General features: G+C 34.8%; 1 protein-coding gene across 7 annotated transcripts in view; it reads left to right on the top strand.

Annotated features, from left to right (window-relative positions):
* NFXL1 (nuclear transcription factor, X-box binding like 1) overlaps window positions 1-25,263 on the top strand; it is a 53,189-nt gene that overhangs the window by 4,606 nt on the left and 23,320 nt on the right. For 6 of the 7 annotated variants that reach the window (XM_079920831.1, XM_079920830.1, XM_079920829.1 and 3 more), the window contains 12 exons: window positions 2,700-2,809; window positions 4,832-4,965; window positions 6,963-7,141; window positions 7,371-7,532; window positions 7,635-7,735; window positions 8,304-8,418; window positions 10,069-10,193; window positions 10,825-10,947; window positions 14,320-14,410; window positions 22,097-22,217; window positions 22,448-22,607; window positions 23,344-23,435. In XM_079920831.1, the coding sequence (XP_079776957.1) occupies window positions 2,700-2,809; window positions 4,832-4,965; window positions 6,963-7,141; window positions 7,371-7,532; window positions 7,635-7,735; window positions 8,304-8,418; window positions 10,069-10,193; window positions 10,825-10,947; window positions 14,320-14,410; window positions 22,097-22,217; window positions 22,448-22,607; window positions 23,344-23,435 (1,513 nt within the window). The remainder of the gene's footprint in view (window positions 1-2,699; window positions 2,810-4,831; window positions 4,966-6,962; window positions 7,142-7,370; window positions 7,533-7,634; window positions 7,736-8,303; window positions 8,419-10,068; window positions 10,194-10,824; window positions 10,948-14,319; window positions 14,411-22,096; window positions 22,218-22,447; window positions 22,608-23,343; window positions 23,436-25,263) is intronic. The other variant, XM_079920828.1, reaches the window with a different exon arrangement.

Raw genomic sequence — 25,263 nt, 5'->3', positions numbered from 1 at the left:
GCGGTGCACGGGTTTCTCATTGTGGTGGCTTCTCTTGTTGCAGAGCACGGGCTCTAGGCATAAGGGCTTCAGTAATTGTGGCACGCGGACTTCAGTAGTTGTGGCTCGCGGGCTCTAGAGCGCAGGCTCAGTAGTTGTGGCACATGGGCTTAGTTGCTCTGCGGCATGTGGGATCTTCATGGACCAGGGCTCGAACCCTTGTCCCCTGCATTGGCAAGCAGATTCTTAACCACTGCACCACCAGGGAAGTCCCACTTTTATTAATTTTTAACATGGCTTTCATCTTAAAGTGTTAAGGCAATTTTTCTTATACGGTATTATGTCAAATCCATAAATATTTTGATTTTCGTTCCTTTGTGTTCTGTACTTTGCCTCTACCAAAGTAAGGAAATCTGATCACTTAACTTTAGAATGATAAATGCCAGGGTCATGAGATGGTTCCCATCTCATATTAGTGAATTGAATACCAAAACTTTACCAGAGAAGTTCGTTCTTTCTGTCTGAGCACAGCCTTTATACTTTTGTGATATCTCAGATTTCAAACTTGAATGGTCAGCTTCCTGATGGGTATCGCTGTCTTGCTGGCCTATGGAAACACAAACATATGTTGAAAGATGACTTATTTCTTCTCTTGTTCCCTTTATCTCTATTAATACTATAATTTTCCCAGTCACCTACCTAAGCCAGAAATCTGGGAGCAGGGTTGGCATATACACGCATGAGTGTGTTTTATTCACTACTACTCCTCCCCTCTGCCTGTCAGACAGCTCGTCTAACACAGCACTCTTTCCTTCTGAACATCGACTTTTCAAAGCAACACAATCTAATTGTCACCGAGTCCTGCTGAGTTTTACTTCCTCAATTTCTTAAATTCATCCCACCACTCCCCACATGCTATCATCACCTTAATTCAGGCCCCTACAGCTGTTTAATATGTGGATTAAATCCACATATTAACTCTGTGAGGTAGATATTACTATTACTATTGTTACTATTTTAAAGATGAGAAAACTGGGACAGACGCATTAACTTGCTCGAGGTCATTTTTTGCTTTATCTGCTGTTAACTGCCTCTTAACTTCAGGTACTTCATGTTTCCAGTCTTGGCCTCCTTCACACTCATTTTTCTTCAGTTGCCAGAGTGATCTTTTTATGCATGACTTCAAATGCCATGCTATCTGTCGTGACATCTTGGGCAGTATACTTTATTGTTGCAGCCAAATTTTAACACATTTTTCAAAGAAATCTTACATAAATTTTATGAGTATAAGATTAGACTTTATTTTATTAAAGCGTGTTCATCTTGTTTTCATATTCTATTTTACATGTTAGCTGTTAAATTAGATGAAATTTTAAAATGTTATACATTTGTTAGAGCCAGCTGTGTCAGAAAGCAGAATAAGTACACAGAATATGATTATTAAGTCTGCCTTTAAGAATCTCTTCAAACTTCGATATTGGTTTAAAATAAAGCAATTGTCTTTAATAAGTTTATAATATTTTATAGTTGGGGAGTAATTTTATGTATATTTTGTATAATATCATAAATTATACTTGCATTTATATTATGATAGAGCAAGTTTTTGTGAGTGTTGTGTTTACTTGGATGATCTTAGAAAGTAAAGAATTATCTAAGTGTCCTATTTATTTAATTTTTCTTTTTGGTAACTTAAATTTTGGTTTGTACCATTTTATTGCCATGGGAAGTTCTGTACTTATGATAGTTTATATTATTAGTGTACTTGGAGACTCGGTTAACCTCTATTGAACAATCTTTATTGTACTAAAGGCCTGTAGGTTTATTTCTCTTACACTAAAGTGACTCAGATTATCGTCCTTTTGTTGTTGTGTGTGCTTTTGGGTAGCTTTTCTGCCTTTCATCGTGCTGTTATTTCTTGGACCTTCCTGTGTTCAACCCTTGCTGTGGCATAGCAGAGTCGTCAAGAGGGCTCACTTTGGAGTCATACTGAAGTTACTTAAGTGTTCTGTGCCTCAGTTTTCTCATCTGTAAAATGAAAGTAAAAATAGCTTATTTAATCTTACTGAAATAAGAATAGTACAGTGCCTAGCAAGTAAATGCTTAATAGTTGCTTAAAGGAAATACAGTCTAGTAATTTTTATCTAAGAAGTCATGCTTCCTTTTTTAGCAGAAATAGCATAATTTAATGAAACAAGGTTATTATACTGTATTGATCTCAGGATCTTTTCATTCAACAGATTTTTACTAAGAATTTGCTATGCGTCAGACACACACACACACACACACACACACACAGACTTTTACACACTTACACATTCATACGCATATGCTTATATTTAGGTTCAATGGCTTTGCTGAGCTTTGACTTTGCAGTTCCTTTCACTTTGCTTTTTGATATGCTTTCCCTTGTTACTTGACATCTTGCTGCTGTTGCCTGTGACTCTGCCCCCACCAGATTTGTTAAGGACTGTAACAGCAAGTATACTCTGAGAGAAGGTCAAGGTAACTGTTTTTGAATCAAGTACATAAGATGTAATGCATGGACTTTGTGACCTCTTGGCAGTTCACTGGTTGCTTTTTTCTTAAACTTCTCATTTTTTCAGCTATATTTTGAGCAATTGGTATTACTAGACAGTTCTCACATAATGTGGTGCTGTTAGTGAGTTTGTGTTATTTTCAGATGTTGCTTAACCTGAAGTTTTCAATTTTTAAATTTCAAGATGGAGATGTTCGTGAGTTAGAGCGAACAAAACAGTATGTAAATGAAGCTTTTCAAGCAGGGGCTATGACATGCTTAATTTGTATTGCTTCAGTGAAGAGAAACCAAGCAGTAAGTTTTTCTCCTTATCTAAATTATTGTTATCTCCCCCAAATGTCTTATTTTGCATTTATAATTTGTAACCATTTATTATTCTTTTTGCTTATTTTTGTTTAAGAATACTTCATTTGAGAATTCTCTTTATGAATTGATACTCAATTTTTGGGAATCTTTAATTAAAAGAAAAATAGCTCTAAATGAGCAATCAATGTTTTTAGCACTATTAAAATAAATGAAGCAAATATTTTCAGTGTCAATGCATATGTCAATTTGATAAAGCATTTTTAGTATCAGTACTTTAGAGATTCCCATAAATACTGAAATATTAAGTAAACTATATTTCATTACTTTCAGCAGGTTTAAAATAACATAGATATGCTCCCTGCCTTCAAGGAAGTAAAACCTAGCAATGACAATTAGAGTTTATTAGTGAGCTTCTCTTGTGTGGAAAGTGGCTAGGGTTAATGGGGAGAGATGGATTCAGAGAAAACTCATGTACGTAGAGACGCTATGGCCTAACGGTGAAGTTATGTATATATACATTTAAAGGGCATTAATAAAGCAATTAAGGGGATGTGATGACTGAATATGATAGACTCACCATTTAGACCTCAGCTTAATCCACTGCTATTATAGCAGCATTGCCTAGAGAAAGAAAGACAGGTCAGATGTGAAATGGATTGGTCGTGTAGAGTGAATCAGAAATTTAAAATATATCGGGTAGGATAGTGTAGCAGACGCAGGTGCCTTTGGTGCCCTGAGTCACATCTGGTTGTCTTACTCTGATTTCAGCTGCAGTGGAGGAATAGGCTCTCTGCATGCGGATGCAGTTTCACTGTAAACACTTGCTATGTGTGTGAATTTTTTTTTTTCCAACCTCAGTGCTTTCTCCTTGAGAACTGACTCAGCCAGGAAATGGGTGTAGTGCAGAGCAGAGTTAATGTCCGTTGGGGCAGCATTCCACCATAGGGAGCTGGGGGATGACTGCCCTAGCCTCCTGTTTGTTAGTGGTTGGGGCTGGGGGTGTCCTAGGCATGTTTTACGTGGTTTTTCAGAGCATCCCTAGCAGGACTGAACTTTGGCCCTTAGTGATAGTCAGCTCAGCAATATACAGTTTATTGGTATTTCCTCTTCCCTATCTTGGCCTTTTACTTATGCATCCCAGTTCTTTTCTTAGGCACTGCCTTGGGGGGAACTCAATCTAAGAAGTTGGCTTTTTTTCAGTGCTCCTGCCGGCTTATGCAATATATTCCATGTCTGATTTTATTGAACAACTGCAAAATGTTATGATGAAAAGTGAACTGATTTTTGTCAGTTATAGCAAAGTATTGGCTGGTTAAAAAAATTAATTTCTGTTATTCCTTAAGCTGTTAAATTTCGTATATGTGTGTTTGTTGTGTGTGTGTGTGTATATATATACACACACTGAAGTTTTTTGCTCACCTAATTTTTAGAATTTAGCATTAAGTGCTAGACTAATAGGTTTTATATAACTGTAGGGCAACATAGAGATTGTATGTACATATTTGTGTTTAAGGATTTTTTTTGTGGTGTTATTTATAATTGGAAAAATCTTAAATTTCCAACAACCTGAACTTGGTTAAATTATGGTAGACAAATCAACATGATATCTCCTGTACAGCTATAAATATCATATTGTATGAACCTACTTGATAAGGGTAAATGCTTATACTGTGTTAAAAGAAAAGGCTATAAAGTTATATATCAGTACAGTATGACCTCATTTTTTAAAAGTATGAAATATATACAAAAAAATTGGAGACTGCAGAACGTTAGCAGTAGTTGTTTCTAGCTGAATGAATCAGCATGATTAATACTATTTTTCTTTAAAGTGTTCTACATGTACATTAGTTTTTATAAAAAACATTTCTTCTGTTATGCCGGAAGGAAAGTTTTTTCCTTAATCCTTATGTAGCTCTTAAATAGTTTAGTGTGGTGCTTATTTTAAAGTATTGTGGAATTATCAAAGAAAAATCATTGCATACTTGTTAATTTCTGATACCTTTGTCTTAGGTTTGGAGTTGTTCAGGATGTTTCTGTATATTTCACATGCCCTGTATCCAGAAGTGGGCTAAAGACAGCCAGTTTCTGGTATCTTCTCCTTTGACGGATGATGATTTTGGAAAGAGAGATTATCCCTGGCCTTGGTAACTTTTTCTAATTTAGTTGGAATGTTTAGTTGTAAAATAAATGAAAATTGTAGCTCCTCAGTTGCTTTATTGGCAGCTTCAGTATCCGTGCTTGGCCTTCAATTAGTCATTTGGTTTGTGAAGATATGAGACCTGCTAATGGCTCCCCCCGCCACCCCAGTTTATATAACTACTAGTTCCTTTTGCTAACTAATAAATAATTCAGACTCTGTTTTTCCCCTGCAAAACGACTCCTTAGTAATCCTTTTTAAAGAACTTTCATTTCTTTAGAAATAGAATCCATCAAAATTCTGGTACTTCTCTCTGGAGCTCCTTTTAGTATGTATTGGTATCACATTGTACAAGACTGTCCTCTAACATTTTGATCAATGACTTCCGATTTTATCCTCAAAATCTCTCAAAACTGCAGGTGTAAATCAATAGCCTCACATTCTTTCAGGACCACTATAATTTGCCTTCTCTGTTTCTTCATACAGAAAACAACACACTTAAGTAAATTGGTATCACTTTAAAGTCACGGTCTGTAGCCTTAGCTGGGTTGTAAGTCACTTTCCTTCCTTCCAGCTTGAATTAATGATCCAAACTTTTACCATAATTTAGAAGATTTGCTAGGTAAAAAGAGTTAAATATTTTAAAATGCAGAAACGTCTTTTTATAAAGAAAACATCAAAAATTTCTCTATTCTTCTCTTTCATGTGACTCTCTTCTCAAGTTTCAATTTTCCAAAGACAGAAAGCCAGACTAGTGACGGAATTTTCTTTTACTATAAGTTACTACTAAAACATAACATTTTTCTCTAATAATCTATATTAAACTTTTACATATACAAAATTACTTTTCCACTCCCACCTCCCATTTTCTTTAGCCCCTTCAATTTCTTTTCCTCTCTCAGTATGAATAATCTAAAATTTGTCTGAGCATTTACTCTGTATATTAACAAACATGGAAGGATCTTAATCAGCTCCCCACAGGAAACTTGGAATATGCTTCATATTATATTATTAAGAAACAAGAAGAGAATTTTAATTAATTCCAATTAATTTCATCTATTTAAAAAGATAACCATGGATAGGCAGAGTTTCCCAAACTGTGTTTTCATTTTTTCTCTCTTCCTTTCTTTTTAATTTTAATGAAAACAAACAAATAAACAAAAAACTACAGGTGTATATTATCCAATCTTATTAAATTTTCTATATTTATTATGTTAGTTTGGCTTCTAGGACTAAAACTGCTTTATTTTAATCTTGATAGGTAAAAATCTGCTTTAGCAGAGAATGTGCAACAGTATTTCAACTTTTCTTTGACCTAGGTGCATTTGAAATATATATATTTTGTATTAGATGTTGAGAAATACGAAATTCTTTGTTTATTTTCACACATTTTTCCCCGTAATTCTAGATTTTAAGTCATGTTTCTTGCTGCTGTATTACCTACCTATAACCGATGTCTCTCTTCTTCTTGCTATTACTAATACATTTTGCTTATTTGTAGACCACCCAAGCAAACTTTTAAAACATTGAACTTTATAAAATTGGAATGAATATCTCAAGAATAAAGTTCAGGTTGTTAGTAGAAAGCTAATGTTGCTTTCTTTTGTAGCTGTATTTTAGATATGTGTTGTTTAATATGGTAGCAACTATCCACACGTGGTTATTTAAATTCTTAAAAATTATGAAATAGAAAATTGTTTCTTCCTCAGTTGTACGCAGTAGCCACATTTCAAGTGCTCACTAGCCATGTGTGGCTAATGGCCACTGTGTTAGACGTGACAGGTATAGAACACTTCCATCATCTCAGGAAATTATTGGACAGAGCTCTTCTAGATGGTTGAAATTGATTTTAGTAAAATCTTGTTTCTTACTAATATAAAGATGGAGCAGAGGTTACATTAACATAAAACTGATTGTGTATACTCTGTTATTAAGTATATTTATATTTCTGCCTCATGTCACTTTTATAATTGAAATTAACTTCAGCAATTTCATTCTTCATAGTCCAAAATGTAGGTTTGAATACAAACGATCTGACACACCTAGTAGGTACTACTGCTATTGTGGCAAAGTGGAAGATCCACCTTTAGATCCGTGGCTTGTGCCTCATTCATGCGGCCAAGTATGTGAGAGAGATTTTAAACCTCCTTGTGGCCATAAGTGTTTACTTCTCTGCCATCCAGGTGAGTTATATATTATATTTCTAATTGTGGGTGGTTATTTCTTCTCATGTTGAAGTAAAAAAAATTGTGAGAGTTGAACTCAGAACTTAAGTTTACATAAGAAAATATTGGAAGGGATTGCCTTTTAAAGTATCAGTATGGAAAGCTTTAGAAATTACTGATAGGTGTAGGAACTGAAAATTTTTACTTTTGACTTCTGATTTTTTTTCCCCCTTTCATTGGATTCTAGGTCCATGCCCTCCTTGTCCTAAGATGGTCACAACTACTTGTTATTGTAAGAAAGCAAAACCTATCCCTCGTCGGTGCAGTGCTAAGGAATGGTCCTGTCACCTGCCATGTAGACGGAAATTGCTTTGTGGACAACATAAATGTGAAAATCCTTGTCATGCAGGTAAAAGGTCATACCTGTTAGGTGTTCCGGCCTTAAGCAGAAGTCAAAGCAGTCTGTGTTGCTTTTATAATATTCCATGCTAATTTATCATTTTGATTTTAGGAAGTTGCCCACCCTGTCCAAGAGTTAGTAGGCAAAAGTGTGTCTGTGGCAAACAAGTAGCTGAAAGAAGTTGTGCAAGTCCACTGTGGCACTGTGATCAAGTAAGTGTATATGCATTTTGAGGAGTGGGTGTTAAAGTATACAGAAGCATAAACAATTAGAAATGCTAATGAGGTTTAGTTGGATAAAAGGAGAGGAAGAATAGCAACTCAGATGCATTATATTCATGTTTTAGGGAACTTTTTCAATTTAATATCATTTTAATTTTTTTTCAAATTAACAGCTATTTGTTGAATTTTGGATTTAGTACGTATGTACTTTCCTCTTTTCCCTCTTCTTGAGTTAATCCAATTGGAAGTAGTATTGATTCTGTAGATTGTCTTAGAATTGGCATGGTTTTAGTACCATTTGGAAATCTTTGGTGGATGACCATGTGAAACTGCATGTTCTTTTTCCTTTATTACATTTTAAAAATATACTCCCTGGCGCATAAGCAATGTGTATGTATATGCTTATGCATATATACATGTGATACCTATGTAAGATATAAAGCATCATAATTTGAGGAATCTAAAGAAGTTGCTTATTTGTGACTGAGAAACGATTATGTCATGTACAAAGTCTTTTGTTAACTTTTAAGTCGTTAGTGCTTATTGCATTTTATTTTAGGTATGTGGGAAAACACTGCCATGTGGTAATCATACGTGTGAGCAAGTTTGCCATGTAGGTGCTTGTGGAGAATGTCCTCGATCTGGGAAAAGGTTCTGTCCCTGTCAGAAGTCAAGTAAGACTTTTTAAAAAACCTTTAATGGGATTATAATTATTTATCATGCTAATTAGAGTACTTTCCTAATTAAATTAGATTTCTCTGGGAGCTCATAATGTAGTTTCAATAATAATACAAATTTGATATTAGATTTCTGTACATTTGGATGAGAGGACAATATAGCATAGTGGATTAAGAACTCAGATTTTGGGCCCAAACTTCCTGAGCCTCTGAAATGGGGGGCTTGTCAATCTCAGACCAACCGCTTTTCAGTCCATCAAAGCACATTGAAGGTGTACCTTTGGTTTCCATCTGTACCCCCTCCCAACTCCCCAGTTCTTTCAACCAGTGAGGAAAAGTCATTTGGGGAAGTAAATGTCAATAAGCTGCTCTGCATGCTGATAAAGAAAGAAACAAACAAACAGACAAGAAAACCCAGAAAAAAACTGTGAAGTAGAGTGAAAATAATAGGCTGTTTTTCGAGATTCATTATTTTCGATTATCCAAGGGTCACCATTCTGAATAGTGTGCGGACACATGTAAATCTGTTTAAATAAGATTATGATGAATGTAAGTGTTCCAAGATATGTTCCTTTTAGTTCCTCTCCCCTTCTCCCTTTCTTTTTTTCCATCCATGAATAAATCTCTGCTAAAATTTGAAAAAAAAAAAAAAGACTAGGCGTATGTGGGTTCAAATCTCACCTTCATGAACTGCAGTTTTCTCAAGTTAAATGGGGACAGTAATAGTACCTTCTTTATAAGATAATTGTGAGAATTAAATGATAAAATGCACGTAAAGTATTTAGTATAGTGGCCAGCACATAAAGGAAACCTAATAATTATAAGCTATTGTTATTGTTGGGTATTAGATTATAGGTGAATTTAGTTTGGGCTACTTTGAGATAAAGGCATACAAGGGTTACAGTTCGAGTTCACTTTCTTGCCTCAGCACCAGTACCAGCACACATATTTATAAGATTATTGCAAACACTTGTTATAATATGTTTATGTTAAAGGTCAGTTTCATAGTTTTTAAGTCTAGATCTATTTTTTTCCTCCATCCTATGAGGTTGTTTAGAGCAAATTTTCTTTATTGTTCTATATATTGTAGAATTCTTCATAGTAGTTTACAAGGGCTTACTCATTTCTTTAGAAAAGTATTTCTGAAGTAGTTAGCTCATAAAAATATGCTTCTTGGGGCTTCCCTGGTGGCGCGGTGGTTGAGAGTCCGCCTGCTGATGCAGGGGACACGGGTTCGTGCCCCGGGCCGGGAGGATCCCGCATGCTGCCGAGAGGCTGGGCCCGTGAGCCATGGCCGCTGAGCCTGTGCGTCCGGAGCCTGTGCTCCGCAATGGGAGAGGCCACAGCAGTGAGAGGCCCGCGTACCTCAAAGAAAGGAAAAAAAAAAAAAAAATATATATATATATATATATATGCTTCTTGAGAATGGTAACTTGTCATGTATCGAATTCTTTTTAAAAGGCATAAGCTTTACAAATATAGGGGTTATTTTCTTTAAAGTTAACTTTCCAATAAATATGTAGATGCAAAAGTTCATAGTCTGAAAGACCTGTCATTTTCTAGGAATCCAGAAGTACATGGCACGTTATTAATACTTTATAATAATGTATGTTATTTTTAATATTGATTTTTTTTGTCTGCTTCTAGAGTTTTCTTTGCCTTGTACAGAAGATGTACCAACTTGTGGAGACAGTTGTGACAAAGTACTTGAATGTGGAATCCACAGATGTTCACAGCGTTGTCACCGAGGTCCTTGTGAAACATGTAGACAAGTTAGTCATGTCCTATAATGATTACTTTTAACAGTTATCTGTCATAATATGTCAAATGGGATTGTTTTGTAATTGTTTACATAAACATCTGTGTCATGATCTAATATTTATGATGAAGCAGGAGAGTATGCCAGCAATTAAATCTGAAATTACCTTTTTTTTGTTTTGCTTGGTAAAAGTTTGAATGTTATCATTTTTATAGACTAGTGTGGGGTTGTTTATCCTCAGAAGATATTCAAAGCAATGATGAATTAGGCCTAGGGATGATAGGGGAAAAAATGCCTAGATGTCATTCTGGTTTTCACATACTACTAGATAATCCAGTTTTCTTGTTTTCCTGAAGCTAGATGTGTAGATGTTATTGTGTAACTAGATATAAGGGATTTTAATGTGTGATGTTGTTTTACTATTTAATATCAAATTTTTACTAAATTTAATAATGGAAATTCTGTGAAGTCTTTTTGGAACAAACAAATGTCTTAGGAAATTCTCCTTTAGTTTTTTAAAAGTCTTTCATACAAAACAGTCTTAAAATTTTCTCTTTCATTTTTTAGTAATTATAGAGATTACAGTGTGAAAAAAATCATGTCAACGAAAGTCAATTTTAATAGCATTTATTTGATTCTTCCAGGAAGTGGAGAAGCATTGTCGTTGTGGAAAGCATACTAAACGAATGCCGTGTCATAAACCGTATCTTTGTGAAACGAAGTGTGTTAAGTTGCGGGACTGTCAGAAGCATCAGTGTAGGAGAAAGGTAATAAGCTTGGAAAACTGATTTTAAAATTCTCTTGGATTTTTCATCTTTGGGCCCATGATAAGTGCCATCTTGACTTGTTCCTCAAATACTTAGGCATATTCTTTGCTTTCCATATGAAATATTAATAAATATTCTACATTATTGTTTGTATTAGTGGGAAATCTTACAAGGTTTTTAAATAACAAGGGTCTCTTTTTGTCCTATGCATAATTCCTTCTACTTGGTTCTTTGGCTGTTTCTGTTCCCTGACTTTATTATTTTTTTTTTTAAAATAAATTTATTTATTTATTTATTGGCTGCATTGGGTCTTCGTTGCTGCGCATGGGCTCTCTCTAGTTGCGGCGACCGGGGACTACTCTTTGTCTCAGTGTGTGGGCTTCTCATTGCAGCAGAGCACAGGCTCTAGGCACACGGGCTGCTGTAGTTGTGGCACGCGGGCTCAGTAGTTGTGGCTCACGGGCTGTAGAGCACAGGCTCAGTAGTGTGGCACATGGGCTTAGTTGCTCTGAGGCATGTGGGATCTTCCCAGACCAGGGCTTGAACCCGTGTCGCCTGCTTTGGCAGGTGGATTCTTAACCACTGCACCACCAGGGAAGTCCCTGTTCCCTGACTTTAAAACATCATAGCAGTGTTAGTGGTAGTTTGTTTGCCATGTTAGAGGCTTAACTTCTGCTGTTCAGATCTTATTTATAGAATCTTGGTTCAGTATAAGGTCAACTGGAAAATTTTATTGAGTCTGTAGATTTGAAGTTTTTTTGAGTCCCTTTTATTATGAATTATCCCTCTATCTCTGGTAAGATACTTTGTTCTTAAATCTATTAAATATAGTGATTTCAACTTTGTTTTGCTTAGTGTTCATACAGTATATATTTTCCATTCTTTTACTTTGAACTTATTCAAATCTTTATATTTGAAGTGGATTTCTTATAGACAGCAATTAGATAATTGTTTTATTTAGATAATTATTTTATTTTAAATCTTTATCGTTTAATTTGGGTGTAGATCATTTACACTTATTGTGATCTTTAATAAAATGGTTGGATTTAAGTCTGTAATTTTCTATTTTTTCATCTGTTCTTTGTTTCTTTTCCCTCTTTTTGTGTCTTCTGTTTGAGTGTTGTCTTTCAATAATTCCATTTTACCTCCTTTATTCGATTCTTACACATTTTATACCCATGTATTTTATAAACCTCAAATATGTTGTTTTTATTTTTGCTTTAACAGGTATCTTTTAAAGAGTGTGAAAAAGTAAATAGTCTTTTATATTTATCATCAAACTCATGATTTTTGGTGCTTTTCATCCTTTTATATAGATTCAGGTTTCTATCTGATTTCATTTTCTTTTGTCTGAAGGACTTCCTTTAACATTTCTTGTAGTGCTCATCATGAATTCTTGCAACTTTTGTGAACTGTCTTTAGCCTTTGTTTGTGAAAAATATTTTTACTGTAGAATTTTAGTTTGACAATTTCTTTCCCATTCTTTAAACACGTTGCTCCACTATCTCTGTTATCTTGGTTCCTCTGTATGTAATGTATCTTTTTTCTTTGGCTATTTTTAAAGATTTTTCTCTTTATCATTAGTTTTCAGTAATTTATTTGTGATGTTCCTTTGTATAGCTTTCTTCATGTTTCTTTAGTACAACTTTTGTTGAGCTTCTTGTATGTCTTTATAGTTTTCATCATATTTGTGAAATTTTCAATCTTTATTTCTTCAAATATTTCCCCCACCCATTGCCTACTGAGACTCCAGTGACAGGTGTGTCATGCTGCTTGAAGTCCCATAGGTCACTGATGCTACATTTATTATTTAGTCCTTTTAATTTTCATATTTAATGTTATCTTATATTGTTTGTCTTCAAGTTCTCTAATTTTCTTCTGCATTGTCTAATCCCATTGTTTATCCCATCCTGTGTTTCTTCGTCTCAGACAGTATTTTTTCATCTCTGAGACTTAGAGTTGTGACTTTTTCTATATCTTCCATGTCTGTCCTTTTCATGCTCATGCTCTCTTCTGTCTTCTTGAATATAAGTGAATAGGTTATACTTCAAATGCCTATTTTAATGTCCTTGTCTACCAATTCTGTCATCTATCATTTCTGGGTCTATTTTTGTTGATTGAGTTTTCTTTTCCTTTTGGGTTATTCTTTACTGCTAGGTGACTTTTGATTGGTTTCCAGACATTATAAACTTTATGCTTTGTGCTACCACTTCTCCACAAATTCTAACCACACTTGCCTCTCTGAACTATGAATTTTGTCTCCTTAACTTGGTAAGACCACTGGACTCTGCTTGTGATCTTTTTCCTTGTGTCCAGGTCTAAGCTTGTGCTATCATAGGACTCACCTTGTTTGTGTCTGTTCTCATAGGGGTTTCTGTCCTGTGCTGCCTAGTTGTCTAATGTCTAAAAACTGCTGTTTCAAATATTTTGTCTGATTTTCTAGTTGTTTAAGGCAGGAGAGTAAATCTGGTCATTATTACTCATCATGGTGAGAAACAAACATCTAAAGGCTTATTCAAGTTGTGGACCACATAACCTCCTTTTTTCCCACTGCCACTGGGAAAGTGATAGGCACATAGTATTACTTGGTAAATATTTGCTTAATTGAATGAACTATTTTAACTTTTAATTGCTTTTCAATAACGTGTACTTTGTTTTGAGCTATTTTTATATACTGAAACTTGTTCTGAAGTAGGTTACAAACCCAAGTTTCTTTAAGAAAATTGTAGTCTGTATTTCCTTTCCAAAGTTTGTCAAGGAGTTAGAATGGCAAGATGGAACTTTAAGTAGTTACCTTGTGTTCATGAATGAAAATTGGGACAGGTCATAGACAGCTATATTTCTCACAGATTGGAAATCAGGGAGTAACAAAACAGCGCTAGAAGCAATTAGCCTATCTCTCCTTCTTTCCTTTAGTTAGTCTCTGACTCTTTGGTTTGAAAATAACTGCCAAACTAATCTATATATTGAATGGGTTTTATTGTAATTAAATTTTAAAAATAGCCAGATTATTTGCCTGAATTGACTATAGGGTTTGACCAGATCCATTCCTGTGGTTAATGTTGTCAATTTCTGTGTAGATAAGTAGAAGAGAAACTATCTTATGGAACTATTTTAAGTTATAGAATAATTAACTAAAGGGCAAGAAAATTTAGCTTGACTTCACTAAATTAGGTCATTGTCTCCTTAAACTTATAAGTTCTTAGTACAACGTATTCTACACAAGAATGTTGATATTCTTGAATACTTTTATTCTTATAGTGAAAAGAACTATCTTTTGATTTCCCTAAGTTCTGTGAATAACTAGTAATGACATTCATATTACGTACGGTTTTCAAATTACCTGTTCTTTATGTATTGCTTTCCCTTCAGTGTTGCCCTGGAAACTGTCCACCTTGTGATCAAAACTGTGGACGGACTTTAGGATGTAGAAACCATAAGTGTCCATCTGTCTGCCATAGAGGTAAAATTTAACAACAGCTGTAATTTTATGTTTATATTTACATAGTGCTTTCTCGTTGATAGAGAGCTTTCACATTTATTATCTTACTCTTAGCAATCTTGAGAAGTTAGAGCAGTTGCCACTATCTTTATTTTATGGATGAGGAAATTTAAGCTGAAGAGGATTCAGTGATTTACTTAGGGAAATATCTAGTAAGGCATTATAGCCAAGATTTGAACCCACACCTTTTGAATATAAACTTCTGTTCTTTCAATAATACCATGTTGTTTCCTTACTTCTACCCAACCTTCCCCACATAGATTTTAAGTTAATTAATAGGTTTTTCAGTAGTATTTTGAATTTTAGACATTGATATGAAATTAAGTCTAGTAAAGGATTGTATATATTCTGTCCAGTGGTTCTCAAAATTTTTGGTCTCAAGGACCTTTTACACTCTTTTTGGACCCAAAGACCTTTAGTTAATGTGGATTTTATCTGCTGATATTTACTGTATTTGAAATTAAATTAAAATATAATAATATTTATTATTTTATTGAAAAATAGTACCATAGTACCCATTACATCTTAATACAGTAACTTTTTTGTGAAAAATAGCTACTTTCTAAAAAAAAGTTTAGTGAGAAGAATGATACTGTTTTACATTTTTGCAAATGTCTTTAATGTCTAGCTTAATAGAAGATAGCTGGATTCACATATCTGCTTCTGCATTCAATCTGTTGTGATAATCCCTTGTCATATAGCTTCTGGAAAATTCTCATCTATGTATATAAATTCTTTCAGACCACCTGAAAGGGTCTCAGGGGTGCCTAAGTTATTAGAGATTGAAAACTGAGTTAACTTTACTCATTTGGAGTATGTTGGTATGAAATGGAATCTACTGAAAGATAGTATAAGGTAGTGGAAAGAGCATGGGTTTAAATTAAGAGGTCCTGAGTCAAAAGTGAACATAGTGTTGGGTTGGCCAAAAAGTTTGTTTGGGTGTTTCCATATCTGTGGAAAAACCTGAACGAATTTGGCCAACCCAATAACAGCTTTGTGACCTGGGAAAAACTACTGTACTGTTTTTTGTTGTCTTCCTTTGGGATTAGGTGGATACTAGATATCTCCCTTAATGTCTTAATCCTTTCAGGAATCTTGGAAGGTATTAGTGTTGTTTTGTAAAAGGAGGAAGCAGGCAAAGAGACTGTTGGCCCAAGGTCATAGAACTAGTTGCAGGGTCAGGATGTGAACCCAAAGTTTAGTAATATTTCCGTTATACCATATTGCCTCCCCATTAGGAAAAATGGCAGATGTATTAACCCCATAGGCATTTCCCTGTGGATGTTCTCTGATTTGTCAGTGTCTTTATTTTTATTTATATATATTTTTTAACATCTTTATTGGAGTATAATTGCTTTACAATGGTGTGTTAGTTTCTGCTGTATAACAAAGTGAATCAGCCATACATATACATATATTCCCATTTCTCCTCCCTCCTTCATCTCCCTCCCACCCTCCCTATCCCACCCCTCTAGGTGGACACAAAGCACTAAGCTGATCTCCCTGTGCCATGCAGCTGCTTCCCACTAGCTATCTATTTTACATTTGGTAGTGTGTATATGTCCATGCCACTCTCTCACTTTCTCTGAGCTTCCCCTTCCCCTTCCCCGTGTCCTCAAGTTCATTCTCTATGTCTGCATCTTTATTCCTGTCCTGCCCTTAAGTTCTTCAGAAGCATTTTTTTTAGATTCCATATATATGTGTTAGCATACAGTATTTGTTTTTCTCTTTCTTACTTCACTCTGTATGACAGTCTCTAGGTCCATCCACCTCACTGCAAATAGCTCAACTTAGTTTCTTTTTATAGCTGAGTAATATTCCATTGTATATATGTGCCACATCATCTTTATCCATTCATCTGTCAATGGACACTTAGGTTGCTTCCATGTCCTGGCTCTTGTAAATAGTGCTGCAATGAACATTGTGGTACATGACTCTTTGAATTATGGTTTTCTCAGGGTATATGCCCAGTAGTGGGATTGCTGGGTCGTATGGTAGTTCTATTTTTAGTTTTTTAAGGAACCTCCATACTGTTCTCCATAGTGGCTGTATCAGTTTACATTCCCACCCACAGTTCCCACCCAAGAAGATTCCCTTTTCTCCACACCCTCTCCAGCATTTATTGTTTGTAGATTTTTTGATGATGACCGTTCTGACTGGTGTGAGGTGATACCTCATTTTGGTTTTAACTTGCATTTCTCTAATAATTAGTGATGTTGAGCATCCTTTCATGTGTTTGTTGTCAATCTGTATATCTTCTTTGGAGAAATGTCTATTTAGGCCATATGTGCCAGAGCCACAGCCAGCATCGTTCTCAATGGTGAAAAGCTGAAACTGTTTCCACTAAGATCAGGAAGAAGACAAGGTTGCCCACTCTCACCACTATTATTCAACATAGTTTTGGAAGTTTTAGCCACAGCAGTCAGAGAAGAAAAAGAAATAAAATGAATCCAAATCGGAAAAGAAGAAGTAAAACTGACTGTTTGCAGATGACATGATACTATACATAGAGAATCCTAAAGATGCTACCAGAAAACTACCAGAGCTAATCAATGAATTTGGTAAAGTAGCAGGATACAAAATTAATGCACAGAAATCTCTTGCATTCCTATACACTAACGATGAAAAATCTGAAAGAGAAATTAAGGAAACACTCCCATTTACCACTGCAATAAAAAGAAGAAAATACCTAGGAATAAACCTACCTAGGGAGACAAAAGACCTGTATGCAGAAAACTATAAGACACTGATGAAAGAAATTAATGATACAAATGGAGAGATATACCATGTTCTTGGATTGGAAGAATCAACATTGTGAAAATGACTATACTACCCAAAGCAATCTACAGATTCAGTGCAATCCCTATCAAACTTTCAATGGCATTTTTCACAGAAGTAGAACAAAAAATTTCACAATTTGTATGGAAACACAAAAGACCCCAAATAGCCAAAGCAATCTTGAGAAAGAAAAACGGAGCTGGAGGAATCAGGCTCCCTGACTACCGACTATATTACAGAGCTACAGTAATCAAGACAGTATGGTACTGGAACAAAAAGAGAAATATAGATAATTGGAACAGGATAGAAAGCCCAGGGGTAAACCCACGCACATATGGTCACCTTATTTTTGATCAAGGAAGCAAGAATATACAGTGGAGAAAAGACAGCCTCTTCAATAAGTGGTGCTGGGAAAACTGGACAGCTACATGTAAAAGAATGAAATTAGAACACCCCCTAATACCATACACAAAAATTAACTCAAAATGGATTAAAGCCTTAAATGTAAGGCCAGACACTATAGAACTCTTAGAGGAAAACATAGGCAGAACACTATGACATAAATCACAGCAAGATTCTTTTTGACCCACCTCCTAGAGAAATAGAAATAAACCAAAAGTAAACAGGACCTAATGACACTTTAAAGCTTTTGCACAGCAAAGGAAACCATAAACAAGACGAAAAGACAAACCTCAGAATGGGAGAAAATACTTGCAAATGAAGCAACTGACAAAGGATTAATCTCCAAAATATACAAGCAGCTCATGCAGCTCAATATCAAAGAAACAAACAACCCAATCCAAAAATGTCAGTGTCTTTATTTATTTATGTTTGCGGTACGCGGGCCTCTCACTGCCGTGGCCTCTCCCATTGCGGAGCACAGGCTCTGGACGCGCAGGCTCAGCGGCCATGGCTCACGGGCCCAGCCACTCTGCGGCATGTGGGATCATCCCACACCGGGGCACGAACCCACGTCCCCTGCATCGGCAGGTGGACTCTCAACTACTGCGCCACCAGGGAAGCCCAAGTGTCTTTAAATTGTAAAGTTTAGAACTGGTTTTTTGGTTCTCATGTAAAAGGATTTTATTTCCTTTTGTAGTCATAGTATATCACTGACCCATTAAATTTGAATTTCATTAACATTCTAAAGTTAGTCATTCGTTCAATTTGTATTTTTGAGTGTTTACTAAGCACCAGGCACTGGAATTACGAGTGAACAATTTTGACAACGTACCTGTTTTATGGAGCTTATTTTTTAATTCTCCCTCAATTAGAATACAAGTAAATAATCACATTAATATAGAATATCAGATAGTGACAAGTATAGAAAGAAAATTAGAGTACAATTAAAATTGTGATAGTTGGGATGGTATATACTGTTTTATATAGTGTGGTCAGGGTAGGACTCTGAGAGAATGACATGTGTGGGGAATCCTGAGAGAAGTAGGGATCAAGCCCTGGGGAAATGGGGATGGGGTAGTTTGATTACAGAGGCCTTGAGACAGGAACATTTGAAGAAGGACTGAAGTGGTTGCTCAGGGGGACACATGTCAGGAGATGAGGTCAGAGAGATGGTGCAATAAATGATTGCTGGGGAAAGGAGAATATGTATAGGGCCTTGGAGACCACTGTTAAAACACAGCCTTCACTTTAAGTTGAAAACCTGACTAGTTGTATGACCATTAAAGAAATTGGATCAGTAGTTTAGAATTTTCTCACCAAGAAAACACCAGGCCTAGTTGATTTTTACCTATGATTTTTAACAAATGAACATTTAAAGTATGTATAAGTTTAATCTCTTTGTGAACTATTTGATAGTGTATGTAAAAAAGTAATGTGTTCCAGCTCATTATATCATCTTTCAAGGAAAGTAAGGGAAAATTACAGGCCAATCTTAACTGATGAACATGTTTGTAAAATATTAAAGTTTTTGCCACTCAAATCCAGCTATCTGGTACTACAGTATTAGCTATCCAAAACCTTAATGTATCATAACCAAGTTGGGTTTATTGCAGTAATGTATGGTTGGTTTAAGATTAGTAAATCTAATAACATGTTTCCATCACATTAACAGATTAAAGGAGAAATGAGATCATTTTAGTAAATGTCTGAAAAACAGTTGATAAAATTCAGCATCCATATATGATGAAAACTTAACTAGAAATGGAAGAGAGCATCCTTAACCTGATATAGAGTATCTGCAAAAAGGGCAGAGCACACATCATCCTTAGTGGAGAAATGTTGAAAGCATATCTCCCTCTTGTATTATTTTGAAGCAAATCCCATAAATACTTCAGTATGCATCTCTGAAAGATGGATTCTTAAACTGAAAATAGTTAATGTTTCTTAATATCAGCAAATATCTGGTGTTCACATATCTTTTTGTCTCATAAATGCCTTCATTTTTTACTTCAGTTTGTATGACTGAGAAACCTTAATAAGATTGACATTGTAGTTGGTTGATGTCTCTAAAGTCTATGAATCTGTAATTTCCCTCTTCTTCTATAATTTTCCATCTTTTTATATATTTTCCTTTGTCACTTGTTTAAGAAATTAGGTTGCTTTATTTAGTTTCACAGAGTCTGGATTTTGCAGATTGCATCTCCGTAGTATTATTTGACATTTTCCTCTATTTTCTATAAACTGTTAGTGGGACTAGAGGTTTGATCAGATCCAGGTTCAATTATTATTAATTATTTTTTGGCAGAATGTTTATTTTTTAAAAAAGAAACTTAGTAGCCCCTAAAAAAAATTTACCTTAATGGAAAGTGTATGAAGATACCGTTGTGCAACTCTTACCATTTGTTTAATACTCAGTTACATGAGATACATAGAATCATTATTTTATGTCATTTTCCATTATTCTAGATACCTTCATAATCAAGTTGTACTGTAACTCATAGAGGGAGGGTGCTATGTGCATGTTTGCGCTGTGAATATATGAAAGCTTGGCTTATAGTTCTTTAAAGCTTAAGGCCTTCTATGGTTATGGTTCTAGAATTACTGGACTTTTGACCGATTAGTCACTGTATTTATACTCTGTATGCTTTTTCATTTAAAAAATATTATCACTGAAGTTACATGAATTTATGTCATGTTGTACAGGTGTCTGTAATGAGTTCATTAGGAAAACTGTTCAGGGAAATTATCCCTTATTGTTCTCAAGATTTAATTTTAAAAAAGGAAAAGTGATGCTGTAGTTTAGGGCAGCAAAAAGGTTATGTTTGATAAGTTTCTCTTTGATTGCTGAAGGTGAATGAAAATTATCATTGTTAAGTATGGAAATTAATATAATGTACTGAGTAAGAACTGACATAAATGTCACTATTAAATTTTTAAAAAGTGTGACATCAAAGTTTCTTTTGGTAAGACCAAAATAAAGTTTGATCATGTGAGTCAGGATAACTTGGCTTGCATTACCATCAAGATAATACTTTACTGGATTATACTTATCAAAACACTGAAGTATAAATTTGGTAATTTGTATAATACACATGTGTTTTTTCCCTGTGGTGCTTTTTACTTTATTTCTTTTTCTGCGATCATTATTTGAATCAAAATTCTTAACCTCTTCTGTTTTAGGGAACTGTTTTGAACTAATAGAGGCTTTTAACCAGACTATTTTTCATCATTAATCTGTTTTTTATCAGGTTAATTGCTATTCAGTATTTTGCTTGGACCTGACACCTAGGCAGCAATTTCTTGAGATACTTACTTCCTAGTTGAAGACTCTTCATTCCTTTCTTTCTTTTTTTTTTTTTTTGCGGTACGTGGGCCTCTCACTGTTGTGGTCGCTCCCGTTGCGGAGCACAGGCTCCGGACACGCAGGCTCAGAGGCCATGGCTCACGGGCCCAGCCGCTCCGCGGCATGTGGGATCTTCCCGGACCGGGGCACGAACCCGTGTCCCCTGCATCGGCAGGCGGACTCTCAACCACTGCGCCACCAGGGAAGCCCTTCCTCTCTTATTATTTCATTTCTAATGGGGTAGCCTATTCGGAAAACTAGAGTGGGAAGAAAGCCCTTAGGATGATGTCAAAGCCTTGGAGAGAACTTTATAGCCTGTTTAAAAAGATTTCTTTTCAATTGGTCTTTGTGTATTTCTACCCATAACAAAAGAAGGTAAAAAGCTGAAACCCTAAAAATGTTTCCTTTTGAAATGTTTAGAAGAGAAGTATTTGGAATTATAGCCTAAAATGAGATTTTAGAGTCTTTCGCAAAGCATGAGTAATGGAAAATTGACTGTACTTGTTAATAACCTTATGAGAGAAGTCACTCTTATTGGAGAATTTATCTAAAAATAATGCACTTGAGTAGATGTATGTATGAAACTAAGCCAAAAAATTATTGCTAAATTAGATTTTCCAAAGACTGAGCTCCATTTTGCTGGTGTAGTTTTGAATGAGTAATGTGTTAAATTTGTTATTTAGGACAGAACTTTTAGCAAATTTTAAAGAAAATTCTAAAACTTTTTATTGAAGTACCGGTGTAGATGTAGAAAAGTATACAAATTGCAGGTGTACAGCTTGATGATTTTTTATAAACTGAACATAACTATATAACCAGAACTCAGATTATTAAACAGATCATTACCAGCATTTCTCAAACTTTTTGTGTCCTTTGTAATCATCATCCTGATTTTGAACAGCATAAATTAGTTTTTCCTGTTTATTTTATATAAATGGAATCATATACTGTATATTGATGGTGTCTGATTTCTTTTGCTCAGTGTTATGTGTGTGAGGTTCATTCATTTATTCTCATCCTAGAGTATCCCATTGTGTGAATATACTAAACTTATTGATTCTACTATTGATGGGAATTTGGGTAGTTAAGGAAATTTCTCTTTAAGTTTCAGACCTTTTTTTCAGGTAGCTGTTATCCCTGCCCAGAAACTGTAGATGTGAAGTGCAATTGTGGTAATACAAAGGTGACAGTGCCCTGTGGCCGAGAACGTACCACAAGACCCCCCAAGTGCAAAGAGCAGTGCAGGTTAGTACAAAGCTCTGTACAGACTTACATCTGGTGTCTTACAGATTTAAATTCATACCGATTTTTCATTTTGTTAGTATTTTCAATTTTGCTTTAATGTTCTAAAATATTAATATTCACAGTATGCTCATTCTGTATGGAATTAGAAGGTATATAAATAGATAATTGCACTTTAGATAGAATCGTTCAATGATCAAAAGTAATTTTAAAAATTGTACTTTATGATTTAGTCGACCACCAACTTGCCATCATACAAGTCAAGAAAAACATCGCTGTCACTTTGGCTCTTGTCCTCCATGTCATCAACCTTGCCGAAAGGTTTTGGAGAAATGTGGTCACTTGTGTCCTGCTCCATGTCATGATCAAGCATTAATAAAGCAAACTGGCAGGGTAAGGGAACAGTACTATTAAGACATAATGCATTGCTGTGGGTCATATTTTCTTAATTTTACTTAGTCATTTCAACAAGCAATGATGAAGTACTTATTGGGTATTAAACACTGTGATAGGAGCTGGGGTATAAGGTAAATGATACTTGGTTTTTGTCTTGAGAAATTCACAATATAGAAAAGGAGAAATCAATAAAATGTTTGCAAGTACAGTGTGATAGTCATGTTATAATTATCATACAGATGAGTTTGTCAGTCTTCCTTCATATACTATAGTTTAGGGTTATAAATATCTCCTGGTTTCCTCAAAGATTCATTCACATATTCAGTGAATATTTATTGAATTCTTACTATGTGTTAAGCATTCTTCTAGGTGCTGGGGAGACAACAGTGAACAAAATAATGGAGATTAAATTCTGTTGGTGGAATTTGGATTTTACAATTCTGTGTTTTATTCTTTTGGCTTATGAGAAGTGAAGGAGTCTATACTGCCTTTGTTCTGTCGTTTAAAACCTGGAATCTGGCTCAATTTTTAATATAAACGTGTTAGAGGAGAACAATCTGATAGAATTTAAGGATGGAATAAAATATTTCAATAAGCACAATTTGTTGAGTACTTGAAAAAATTTCAGCTGGCTTGAGCAGAGGATTCGTGGAACTGTTTTTTCTTAGATCCTTAAATCGGCCATATGATTTAACCCCTCTGACTTAAAAATTGTTATTTATTTTACTTGTAGCACCAGCCTTCAGGCCCTTGGGAACAGCCATCTGAACCAGCGTTTATTCAGACTGCATTGCCTTGTCCTCCATGTCAAGTGCCTATTCCTATGTAAGTATTAGAATTTTAGCTTTTAAAAAAAATCTTTTGACATAGTTCAAAGTGTATCTCCTTTTTCTTTCTTCAATTCATCATTATTTCAGGCCTCGCCTATAAAGTAGTCTCTCTTTCTGTTTCATTCTTTTCCAAATATATTTTGCATACTGCTTAAAACGCTCCTCTATGTCCTTTTGAGTCATTTTCCCCAACTAGAGTTTGATGGGTCAGTATAGCTATTCCTACTCTTTTCGTTATTGTTTGCATGGATAAATGGACAAATTCTTAGAAACACACAAACTACTGAAACTGAATCAAGAAGAAGTAGAAAATCTGAATATACCTAGTAAAAAGACTGAATTAGTAACCGAAAACTTACCACAAAAATAACCTCAGGACCAGTGACTTCACTAGTGAATTCTACCAAACATTTAAAGAATTAACACCAATGCTTCACTAAGCAGGCACATTTCCTGACTTATTCAGTGAGGCTACTATTTCCCTGATAATAAACCAGAAAAAGACATCACAGGAAAACTGCAGACCAGTATCCCTTTTGAATATAGATGCAAAAATTCTTAACCAGATACTAGCAAACTGAATCCAGCAACATGTAAAAAGATTTATACATCATGACCAAGTTGAGTATATCCCAGAAATATGAAGTTGAATCAACATCAATCATTCATTCATCAATCATTGATTCAAATCAATCACTGTTAATACTTTATCAATAGAATAAAGGACAGTTGATAGATGCAGAAAAACATTTGACAAAATCTGACATGCATTCTTGAACACTCAACAATCTTGGGATAAAAGAGAACTTCCTCAGCCTGATGAAGAGCATCTATGAAAACCCACAGTTAACATCATCACACTTAATGGTGCAAGATTTAAAGCTTTCCCCCTTAAGATCAAGAACAAGACTAGGATGTCTATTCTGCCACTTCTATTCAATACTATATTAGAGGTGCTAGCTAGAGCAATTAGACTAGAAAATGAAGAAGTAAAACTATTTGTATTTTCAGATGACATGATCATGTATATAGAAAATCCTAAGGAATCTTCACAAAAGTTATTAGAGATATTAAATAAGTTCAGTAAGTTTATAGGAAACATGATGAATATACAAAAGTCAATTTTATTTCTATACACTAACAGTGAACAATCTGAAAATTGAACAAAGGAAACAGTTCCATTTGCAATAACATTAAGAAGAACAAACGTTTTGTTTATTTAACAAATTTAATAAAAGAAATCCAAGACTTGTACACTGAGAACTATAAAACATTGTTGTAAGAAATTAAAGAAGACCAAAGACTGTAATACTGGCATTCAGATAGACATAAGGATCAAGGGAATAGAACTGACAGTCCAGAAATAAATCCATACACTTATGGTCAATTAATTTTTGACAAGACTGTCAGAATAATTAAATGGGGGAAAGAATGCTTTTCTCAACAAATGGTATTGGGACAACTGGATATTCACATGGAAAAAAATGAACTCAGACCCCTACCTCACAACATATATAAGTAGTAACTCAAAATTGACCAGAGGCCTAAAAGTAAGAACTAAAACTATTAAACTCTTAGGAGAAAACATAGGTGTAAATCTTTGTGTCCTTGGATTAGGCATTGGTTATTAGATATGACACCTAAAGCAGAAGCAGCAAGAGAAAACATAAATAAATTGGACTTTATGAAAATTAAGTCAGAGGACATTATCAAGAAATTGTGCTTTAAGGACACTATCAAAAAGTTGAAAAGATAACCCACAGAATGGTAGAAAATGTTTGTAAATCATATATCTTGTATATTATCCATAATATATAAAGAAT

The sequence above is a fragment of the Stenella coeruleoalba genome (genome assembly GCF_951394435.1).
Source record: "Stenella coeruleoalba genome assembly, chromosome: 4".
In the NCBI taxonomy this organism is placed as follows: Eukaryota; Metazoa; Chordata; class Mammalia; order Artiodactyla; family Delphinidae; genus Stenella; species Stenella coeruleoalba.
The sequence above is the reverse complement of the archived record's forward strand: the minus strand, read 5'-3'. Positions and strand labels throughout refer to the sequence as shown.